Source organism: Galleria mellonella, unplaced genomic scaffold, assembly GCF_026898425.1.
Source record: "Galleria mellonella isolate WM207_F2 unplaced genomic scaffold, CSIRO_AGI_GalMel_v1 utg158, whole genome shotgun sequence".
NCBI classification, from domain to species: domain Eukaryota; kingdom Metazoa; phylum Arthropoda; class Insecta; order Lepidoptera; family Pyralidae; genus Galleria; species Galleria mellonella.
Window position 1 is genome coordinate 716,928 of NW_026442003.1, and position 12,265 is coordinate 729,192.

The window sequence follows — 12,265 nt, forward strand, 5'->3', positions numbered from 1 at the left end:
TATGTGACAACATAGGGGTTAAAAAAAATCATAAATTAAGAATTATAATAAAGAAACAACAATATATATATATATATATATATATATATATATATATATATATATATATATATATATATATATATATATATATATATATATATATATATATATAAAAGAATGTAAGTTAAAAAAGAAAAATAAAACAATCGTACTATAACAGTTTCATCAAAGTTGAGTGTATGTGTGCGTGTGTCGCAATACCTGCAAAATGAGGTCCGTGCTCAGCATTATGCTGTAGTGTCAGGGACCCTACATATATCCAGTGTATATCCACAAAAAAATAGTCCATATTTTTTGTGGAACACAAATTAATATAAGATAACGCTCAGGCTTTGGAATAAGCTCCCTGCCGAGATTTTCCCTAGATAGTCTCTAGGGAATCTCTAGTCAGTATGGGATTCTTCAAAAAGGGTATATTAAGGTTTCATCAGTTTACCATTAGATGGGCTGTATACTTGTTTGTTACTTTTGTGGTATAAAAAAAATACAGTGGCTTAAAAAGATTGCAAACTAGATAGTCCAATCTCTATCTATATAATCTATCCAATAAGAAAAAAAAAACTGAATTAAATATGACTAACTCTCTGATAATGGTGACGTTGATAACAAAATTAATCAGATTAAGGGCGTAGCAGTAGGCTCGTCTCTGGCCACTTTTGATTCTAGTACGTTCGGTGAAATGTTGCCATAGCAAGTGTCACATTTGAAATAATAAAAATCAGTCAAGGACATATCGTCATCGTCATGTCAGCCTTTAACTGTCCACTGCTAAACATAAGCTTCCACCTTGGGGATTTTGCCAGTAGCTCCAACTCTTGGCGCCTGCCAACCTTGGATTGGCGAGGGGAAAGGGATTGTTAGTAATGGAGACTGAGAATCCCATTGCTAGCAATATACTCAACCAGGTCGACCTTCTCGCTGTTCTCCCTGGAAACTATCATGGTTAATTCCTGATGAATTCATCATGATGGGCTAATTGGCCTGTTTTCATTCTCATCTATCACCCTTCACTGGTGCTCCGCCAGCGTATCCCGTTAGCGCAGGCGGGGTTACCATACCATTTTCACCTATTAAAAAAAAATTGCGGACCAGTTAATCCTACCTACAGTTGCTCTAATTTTTATCTTTGTTTTTATAGATGTAACAATCAATGTCAAAGATAATAAAGAATTGAAGCAGATAAAGAGAATTGCACAAAATAATTACGACTTTAAGAAAGATTATCAAGATTTGATAGCAAATGAATACGATTCTGTAAGAATACATCATATAGATAATCCTGAGATTTTAGATCACTGTATAAAGGAACTAAAAGACAAAGGGTAAGCTTTGTTACCAAGCGAAGATTAGATGAAGTCGTCTGAGTCAGTCTTTCTTTTGTTTCTGCCATATTTGGTCTAGCTGCCATATTGGCGAGTTTAGTTTTTATTATTATATTTTAGTGTAATAGTGATAGATGATACGCGATCTTTTCTCGAATGAAATGTAACCCACACAATCGCAATGTTTCTTGCTAGTGTGTGTTTTTTTCACAAAGTTGTACAATACAACGGCATAAAGACAAACATTACGATAAATTATTATTATATCCGTACAAAGTAAATAAAACCACTCGCCAATTTAGAAATTTCGCATCAAATTATCTTTAATTACAAAATAATCAACAAAAACCACAAGTCCCGACTCTAGCGCCATCTAGTATGTCATGTACAATTTTGTTTAAATCACATTAAACAAAGTAAACTGACAAACATTGCAAGTTAAACAAAAGCTTGTAAAAAATATTACCATATGGCCGTCATACACTGACGTACATGCCACCACTCACGCGTTGCCAATTTCATTGGCTTTATCCATACAATACAAATCGAAAAACAGCGGAACAAACACAGATGGTTGGCACTAAAAATATGGGTGAAACAAACAAAACCATAGGAAATTTTTGTCGATAAACTTGTTTTATACAATATGGCCGACTAATATGAGTATAAAATTGTATATATGTCCTTATTTTTATACCTTCATCCCAATTTTATCCCGTGAATTTACAGGGTACAAAGGTATAACACCTTAGTCCTCAGGAATGACAACGCATGGAGGTATTATGGGCGAGACAGTATACTCTGTTATGTCCACGGTACTGCTCATGTCTATAGGTAACGGTTACCACTTTCAATCAGGTGGGCCGTCAGCTTGTTTGCTATTCTAAATAGTATAAAAAAATATTACATTTTTTTTTAATGGATGATAATGGAATGGTAACACCACCCGCGCTATCGGTATACACCGGCGGGGCACCAGTGAAGGATGATAGGCGAGGATGAAGTAGGTCAGTTAGCCCATCGTGACGAATGCAACAAGAATTGTTCACGATGGTTTCCAGGGTGAACCACGTGGAGGTCGACTTAATAAGGCATATTGCTATCAATGGAGCTGTCAAACTCTATTGCTAACAATCCCTTTCCCCCCATATTACATATTTGGCTATATCATTCTGGCCATATTATCTTTCACACAGTCTATTCATATCCTTTTAGGTCTTCCTCTGTCCTTATCCACATATTAATTACCTTTCTTAAAACATGCTCCTTATCACGTGGCCTTACCAGGATAGACGGTTACGGTAACGATAAATTTTTACTTAACATGTGCTAAGACAAAATTTGCGTGCCTTTAGATAAGGCGAAATGTGTAGCTCAGTTACCATTTAAGACCTTTGTACCACATTTCGAGCAAATAAATTATTATTATTCTTAATGAAAAATGTAAATATGTATGGTGAAAATGTAGTCATTGTTAGCATTTCAGCCTTTAACTGTCCAACGCTGGACATAAGCTTTCCCCATAAGGGGAGTTTTGCTAGTAGGTCCCACGCTTAGCAGGCAGTTTAGCAACCGCAGTTAAGCTTTTAAAGGTGTTTTAGAAGGGACGTTGCTGCCCATCCTTCTATAATTAAGTTCCTTTAGTTGCCACTTACGACACCCACAAGAAAGGGAGGGGTTTCCATGTTAGGATCACCCGGACGAAAATGAAGTTAACAACAATTTTACTAATACCACTTTATTTATTTATTTTACACTTTATTGCACCAAGTAAAAAGAGAAATAACAAATACAGTAAATATTAATGAGAAGTGATACAAAAGGCGGCCTTATCGCTAAGCAATCTCTTCCAAACAACCTTTGGGTAGAGGACATCGAGAAAAAGACAAAGGGTAGGTGGACTTTATTTACACTTAGACTTTAAACTTTTATAAAGGTGAAAGTTAGTGAGGATGAACCAATGAATGTTTGTTATTCTTTTATGCAAAAACTATTGAACGGATTTGAATAAAATTTGCTACACGGGTAGGTTATATCCTAATTTAATACATCCTCTTCATTTTAGCCGTTTGTGGTCCACTGCTGAATGCTGAAGTTTCCCTCTTGGTGAGTTTTGATAATAGTTCTCACGGTTAGTGGGCAGGCTGGCAACCATAGTTAGGTGGGGGAAAGGGATTGTTAGTAATGGAGACTAAAAATCCCATTGCTAGCAATATACCCAACCAGGTCGACTTCCGCGTGGTTCCCCCTGGAAACTATCATGGTTAATTCCTGATGAATTCATCACGATGGGCTAACTGGCCTGTTTTCATTCTCATCTATCACCCTTCACTGGTGCTCCGCCAGCGTATCCCGTTAGCGCAGGCGGGGCTACCATACCATTTTCACTCACCAAAAAAAAAAAAAAAAACCATAGGTTTTAGGAGGGACGTTGCTGCCCATATTTTGACTTTTAAGTTCTCATAGTCGCCTCTTATGAGACCCATGGAAAAGGAACATGTGGCCCATCCTATGTCGGTACCAAAATGCAATTATTTTACAATTCCTATTTTAAATAAACACACTATAAAATGTAAGTAGCATTTATTACCAATATTGTAAATAAAACTTACAATTTAATATTATTTTTAAATGGAATTCGATCAGAAACATTTAAAATGAATACTCCAGTTTCAAATTTAATATATTTTGTGGCAGGTATTTTTCTATGTATGTAAATGTTTTTTTATTTTTATTTTAAATGGATTCATTCAACAGAGAACGTGCTTGAAAAACATTCAAGCATGTTTTTCAACGTTTCCAACGCTATTTGTATACCGCGGCACTTTAATTGGACACTACAAATTAAACAACTCAACTAGGCTTATGCCTTTTTTTATACAACTTAGAATGGCAAACAAGCTGACGGCCCACCTGATGTAAAGTGGTAACTGTCGCCTATAGACATGAGCAGTACCATGGACATAACAGAGTATACTGTTTCGCCCATGATATTCCCCACGCGTTGCCATTCTTGAGGACTCAGGTGTTATTCCTCTGTACGCAGTAAATTCACGCCATATCCCACCCTTCAAACCGAAACACAGGCATGCAAACACAACTGCTTCACGGTTGAAACACGAATAGGACAGAGGTACCCAAGCAATCGACTTTTGTACAAAGTCTCCCTCTGGCCTAAAAAGTGTTTGTAGATTTTGCCACAGTGAGGAAGAAACGCCGCAGCACTGAATGTATGGCTGTAGCCCACTCATACATAAACGATATATCTCCTTTGGAAAACACACTATATCCTGAGGAGATAACGCTACAAAGAACAAGCTTAAAATTCGTATCTTTGGTAGGAATTAGTAACAAGCTTTGAAAAAAAGGGCGAGCCCAAAAGACCATGAAAAGGTCGCAGTGTCACAGGTTTTTCTGCTTGAAAAAGTCCGTTTTTCAATAATAATAATTATAATTAATGTGCCAATATTCCGCTAATCTTGTGATAATAATAGATCCGGGGCTGCCCTCACGTGTATCAGTACATAAAATATCCTGTGTACTAAATTAGGATTAATTTACAAGTGTACCAAATTTTATTGAAGTCCGTTCGTTTAACTTGTTTATTTTACTAATATAATAAAATTAAAAAGGATAGATGAAGGAAGAATTATGAAAGAGATTTATCGAGCAAGCCTAAATGGAGATTTCGGTAGGGGATACCCTAGACGGACGTATCTTGACCAAATAGGCGACGTGCTGAAGAAGGGCCAAATTAAAAGTACCCGTAACCAGCGAGCGTGTATGAAAAGATTAATGAATGTGGAAGAAGCGAAAACGATTTGTTTGAATCGAAGCATTTGGACTTAACGTGATGTAAAAGCCTTTACAGGTAAATAGTACCTTCACACCTGCTTCTTTATTGCCGACGTTTAAAATTAAGTAAAAAGTGGATGTAGCTTCACAGTTGCGTTCCTGAAGGCGTAACTTAAATTCTGGTATATGTTTTAACTTGATATCCCCTACAGATATGGTCTATTTAATTTGTTCCACGAAGCAGTAAACTAGTTATTGTATTAACCGATTTAAACTTTTCAGTATTAAATCCAGTGGTATGCAGGAAGTATGACATAGAGACAGAAGCTGTGAAGTTGTACGGTGAAACATTCCGCATTATACTCACAAGATTCAGAAGGAGCCCAGACTATTTGAAGATATTAAATGACAAGGTAATAAGTAGCTTCTAGTCTAAAAAAAAGATTAAAGCAATACCCGAATGATGAAGAAGACTCAGGTTGCTGTATTATATTTTTTTGTATATCGTTATAAATTTATCTACCCGAAGCTACGGAGTACAGTTAGTTAAAAAATAGATAGTCTTTTTTTTAGTTACGCATAACAATAAAATGAATTTTAATAAAAAATTATATAATTTTTTAAGGTTCTCCCTAGAGACCACATGGGGTTCTTCAAAAAGGGTATATTAAAGTTTTTTCAGGGTCTAGTGTTGCAGATGTCCATAGGCCGTATACCATCAGGCGAGCTGTATGCTTGTTTGCCATTAATGTGGTATAAATAAAAGATTTTTTTTGATAAAGATGTAAAAGGCTACATATTTTTTTTGTATTTTATTGTTTTTTTTTTTTATATAGACAAATGAGTTACGTGAACATTACAATCACGTTACGTCCCATATCCTGTACCATTACATAGAGCAAATGAAAAAGAAATTAGAGGATAAGTATGAAAAAGGGAAGGTTAAAGAAAACAATGACATGGCAGCTGATAAGTGAGTATTAAAAGAATTATCCTTTATTGTTTTTATTGTTTATAATTACTCCTCTCCATCCAAAGGTTGCCTGCAAGAGATCGCTCTTAGCGATAAGGTCACCCATTGTTTTCTCATTATGATTATTTCTTGTAATTATTTATATTTATAATAAGTTTACTATTGTAATCTTTTGGAGGAAACAATAAAGAGTATCTATCTATCTATCTATCCTTATAGCATAGAAGGGGCTAGTATTCGACTGATAAGGCCGAATACCGTTGTAAATCTATGTACTCGTTGTACATTCATGGGCACGTTTGTTGTATAACAAGTCTCTATTTAATTTTTCTATTATTATATACTATAATAACTAGTGATGTGCTAGACATTCATATCCGTATTTGTATCCAATATTTGCGGACATCCGAGAGAATAAAAGATCTGTGTTCGTTATTTTTTAACGGATCTTGAACGGATTTTTCACACATGTATAATTCTGTTTATATGTAGTTATTTACTATCATAATCATTTAGTAATAATCCGAAGTAGAATAATAAAAAATAACAATTTAAAATAAGCCTTTTTGCATAAAAATGATTTAAGTTTGAATTTATTATAAAAGTTTTTCATAAATTGTTAAAAAAAACCATGAAAATAGTTCACCTTCATCATTAACATTACCTTTGATCTCTATTGTTGTTTTATTGGTATTACATTATATTATCGTTTATGTATGTATGATTACATATACATGTATCTTTTTAAAATATACGTTTTCATATGTAAATAATATTTATTTTAATATGTTCATGTAAGTATTTTTATATGATCGTAATGTGTAGTTTATGTATATTATATAATTTGTGAATGAATATAAAAATTTACAACAATTTTCAATTTTTTCCACTGCGTAATTACATTTCTATTTTGCCAAATGTTGTCTGGAAAAGAATACTATATAGCATTAAGCCTGCCTTTTACACCAAACATTTTTTTTAATGTGGTTTTTTTTTACAACACAGGGGGCAAACGAGCATGCGGCTCATTTGATGGTAAGTGACTACCGCCGCCCATGGTCACCCACAATACCTATGGCATTGCAGGTGTGCTGCCGGCCTTTTAAAAAGGAATATGCTCTTTTCTTGAAGGTTATGTTGTCGTATCGGTGTGGTTAATAAAGAATAAATATATAAATAATTACATTTTGCAAACTTCTAGTAGATATTGTTTTATAACTTAAGTTATAAATAAAATCAAAAAAATAGCGCAGTGCAAGTCGTAATGTTACGTCATTTATGCAAAACGTTTATTATTGATTAATTATTAAGACTGTAATAAAATAATCAATTATATTTTTTCTAAACTACATTTAAAGTGAATGTACGAAAACATATTAATAAATAACAAATAAAATTGTTTCACAAAAATCGACTTTAGTTGTGACAAAACCAATTATGTTGATTTCAAAACTAAACTAAACTGATTTTAATAAAAGAATTTTCATATCGATTTGTAAATGATAAAGCTATGAGATACCAAATATAAAAAAATATAACCAAATGTATCTCTATTTTATGAATCTTCTATTATAAATCTGTCGAAAAAGTAAAGATCCGTGTCCATATCTGCGGATCTAGATACTATTTATCCGTATTCAAATCTGTATCAGCGAATATGAATTTTTAATGATTCGGCACATCACTAATAATGACTAAGTAGTGATACTGACGTAAAATGTTATTTGTGTATCAAATCTAATAATTTCACCAATACGTTCATAGTGGAGCCATCTGTTGTGAAATTTTGGTGTAAATATCATATTTTATTGTTGTGTGCAGGCGTTCACGACTTATACATTAGAAAAATATATTATTACTAGTTTTTATACGTGACTTCGTTCGCGTGACCAGGATAAAAATAGCATGTATCCTTTTCCAACCCATTTAGTACGTGTATGGTATATCAAATTTCATAGTGATCATACGTTAAGGCGTTAAGATGTAACAAACAAACTCACTTTCACAAGTTTTCAACTGCCTTTAAGAACAAGGAGGTTCTCAAATCGATTGTATTTTTTTTTTATTTTGTTACGCCATAACTCTGTCAGTTCTAAATCGATTTGGAAAACTCTTTGTTTTGTTTGTATACAAAATGTACATAAACAAAATAAATAATTAGATTGTATAAATGGAGCATAGAGTCTGGCAAATGGGTCAACTTTTTGTCAGCTAATTGTCAAATTAGCTGACTCGTTTGTTTATCAGTGTACTATATACTTACGCACACAATGTATCTTGACGTATCTATATTTAATTATTTAATAAATAAAATGAATTTTTGCGCATTAAGAATTTATATAACAAAATGAATATAGAAGTTATAAAGGAATCATTTATAACTATTTATCACGCAAAATTGTATGAAAAAGTTGACTCGTTTTTCTCGAAACATTTGTATGGAGACACTCTATCTATATAATCTAATGTGTACATATTGTTAATATTTATAATCTGTATTATTCTTTGAAGGAAACAATAAAGAGTTTTTCATTCATTTAATAAATTTTTTTTTAAGGTCAAAATTATTATGCGAGGGTGCAAATGAACATGAAGAAGTTACATACTCTCCAATTGAACGTCTCGATCGCTATCACAAGTTGCATAGTTCACTATCAGTTCAGGAGAGAAATTCACATATGGATTTAGGTTTTCAATACGCTGGGTTTGTATTTGACACTAGACTATTACTCTATCTCGGGTTCGCACGATTTTTCAATTGACTTCGAATAATATAATTAAAGAGTGTGTCCTACAAAAAAACCGGCAATAATTGTGACGAAACCAGTCAAATTTGATTTAAAAATTAAATAACTGAAGCGATTTTGATAAAATTTCTAAAAGATTAGTCTGTAAGTATGTATATTCTTTCAAATAAAAAAGGTATTTTCCAAATCGGTTTAGAACTGTCGAAGTTATGAGGTGACAAAAAAAGAAGTATAACCGAATTGAGTTTTTTTTACGTAACTTAGAATGGCAAATAAGCTGACGGCTCAACTGATGGAAAGTGGTAACCGTCGCCTATAGACATAAGCAGTACCATGGACATAACAGAGTATACTGTTTCGCCCATGACACCCCCATGCGTTGCTATTCCTGAGGACTCAGGTGTTATTCCTCTGTACCCTGTAAATTCACTGCCATATCCCACCCTTCAAACCTAAACACAGCCATGCAAATACAACTGCTTCACGGTAGAAACACATATGAGACAGAGGTACTCAAGCAAGAGAATATCCTTCTTAATGAAGGTAGTTGAACAAAAGGGGGTTCTAATTTTTTTTTATAACAACAATAACAGCACAAGTTAGGCTTTAGTGATGTTTTAAGAGGGACGCTGCTGCCCATTCCTCGACCCTTAGTCGCCTCTTACGGCACCCACGGAAAAGCAAGGATAAATACATTCTCTAAATGATATTAGTGTATTTTTGTGTATTTGGTGATTAAAATTTTGATATTCATTTTGTAGACATATAATTCATGCGATAATAAAGAATTTGGGTAGTGATGAAGTCTCTGTACAGTCAACGAAGTTACCCTATGGCGGTGATTCACATGAGAATAAGAAGACAACTACAGAACATGTGTCTGTACATGAGGTAATTTTAAAGCGATTATTAAACGAAGGAGATTCTTAATTCGTTGCTTTATGGTAAGGACCAATTTAAAAACACAAGGGAATCAGTAAAACAAGTATATGTGTGTATGAGGTAAGTTTATAAGCGACTAGCAAGGAAAGTTTTCAATTCGGTACCCTATAGTGGGATTCGAAATGAAAACACGAAGACAACCACGGAACATGTAAATTAGGTGAGTTTAAAAGAAACTTCTTAATAAAGGAGATTTTAATTTTTTTTTTATTTATTTGTCATACATAAATACATTGAAAAACTGGATTTTTAGTACCACTTAAACCTCTTGGGCTTGTGTGTGGTACTTTACATTCGGTTCCCAAATATCACTATTTACATTAATATTCTGCTGTTTTACCAAGGTTGGACAGTAAATAATCTCTCAGTTTAAATTTTATGTTTTTGACAGTGATATTGTTTCGCAAGTCGGTAGGTAGAGAATTAATTATCCTATGGTGAGAATCGACATGAAAACACGAGGACAACCACGGAACATGTACGTTAGGTGAGTTTAAAAGCAACTTCTGAATAAAGGTGGTTTTCAATTCATTACCCTATGATAAGACTGAACATGAAAACATGAGAACGATCACATAACATGTACATGAGATAAGTTTAAAAGCGACTTCCCAGTATAGGAGATTTTCAATTCTAATGAACATAGGGTAATCCCTATGGTGGGTATTGACAAACAAACAACACGAGAACAAACATAGAACAGACATATGTAAAAATAAGGTAAAATTTCAAGCATCATTCAAATGAAGACAAGAAGTTTTTCAATTTATAACCCTAATGTGGGGATCCACATGAGAGCATGAGGACAACTACAAAACATGTATATGGGGTAAATTTGTAAGCGACTACTAAATGAAGGAAGTTTTCATTTCGTTACCCCAAGGTAGGGATTGGCATTAGGGATGTACATGACCAATTATAACTGTCATCTATACACATTAACTGCAACAGAAACTAATACATTATAACACCAATAAGAGAACTATTAATTGTTTCAGGTTACAACGAAATCTGAAGAATTTCCATTAGATTCCCCACCTCATTTGTAAGCTATTCTTATATGAATCGAGGTTTTAAATAGCAAACGAAATCTCCAGGGTTGCCAAATATTATTTTATTTTTATACATATGTCATAACATTTTTCTCCAAATCGATAAAACTTCTTTTACTTTTACCCTATCATGAACTTCTGTGAGTATTAACTATGTTATGTGCTATATAATTAATTTATACACGGTTTACAAAAACTAAAAGAAAAAAAAATATTCATATTGTGCCACACCTATTTTATTCTTCTTCAAAACATTCGACAACAAGTTAATGTTATGAAAATATCGCAATGATACATAATTTTTTAAGCAAAGTTACGGAAAAATACCCTATCTGGCAACACTGGAAGTTTCATATACAATATCAGGGTTAATTTTTATCGAGATTAATATATACTTATAACAAATTTTATATATTTTTTGATTTAAAATAAATATGTACACTCTAACAAGAAGTTCCTTTTTACAAAATTTTATTTTACTTGCAGTAATTGTTAGTTTGTAAACAAACAACTTAATTATATTTGACCTATAGTTAAGTAAAATTTTGTCAATTGAAAGAGTTTAAGAAGTAAGTATCCATAAAGTAAATAGTGATGGGAAACTAGCCGAAATTGTAATAACTTAATAAGCCAGTTGTTTGTGGTGTAATAGCCAGCTAAATAACCAGCTATTTGGTTATTCATGCGTTACATAAATGAATTACTATAATAGGTCCAATAGCGTTACGCTTAGCGTTAACTATGTAATTGTTCAGGTGCAATACATCGACTTTGATCCTCAACTCCGTAACATATAAGTTAGAAGATGCAATTTTTATTTTATTTCTGTTATTTTTTTATTCAATCAAGTATTTTGTAGTTATTATTATATGTTGATTATTTTGAAGATGAAAATGGAAGTTAGCCCAACGCGGTGTACTCAAGAATTAAACACTATGGTTTCCAAGTGAAGCCGCGTTTAGATAGATCTGATAGTGAATTTCTACTAGTAATATAATTGTTACGTTCCATTGCTAACAATCCCTTACTTGCTATTATGTTAGCTATATGCATTAGCAAAATAATCTCTTAGTTTTATCAGTAATGGTGGTCATCTATGAATTAAGTTAAGAAGATTTTGTTGTGTCAACGGTAATCGTACCGATGAACTTTAAGTTTATAAATTATAAAAGTCGCTTACTCTTGTTAATAAATGAATTTAGATAATATCCATAGATTGCTATTGATAGAATTAAGAGATTTTTCTACATATATGTATCTACTTAACGTAATCGTAACAACAAAATAGTTCTTTGAATAAATAAATAAATAATTTAATATTTGCGATATTGGATCATGTAACTTATTTTTCTGCTACGTCTCGTCACAAAATGTGCTTCTGTATATGTCTTA

General features: G+C 32.9%; 1 protein-coding gene across 1 annotated transcript; it reads left to right on the forward strand.

The window, feature by feature from the left end:
- The first annotated feature begins 434 nt into the window (after nt 1-434).
- Nucleotides 435-11,301, forward strand: LOC128200107 (uncharacterized). Its single transcript, XM_052892344.1, has 7 exons — nt 435-453; nt 1,181-1,339; nt 5,442-5,572; nt 5,996-6,132; nt 8,690-8,836; nt 9,641-9,770; nt 10,820-11,301. The coding sequence occupies exons 1-7, from the start codon at nt 435-437 to the stop codon at nt 10,868-10,870; spliced, it is 774 nt and encodes a 257-aa protein (XP_052748304.1). The 3' UTR covers nt 10,871-11,301.
- Nucleotides 11,302-12,265: the final 964 nt, after the last annotated feature.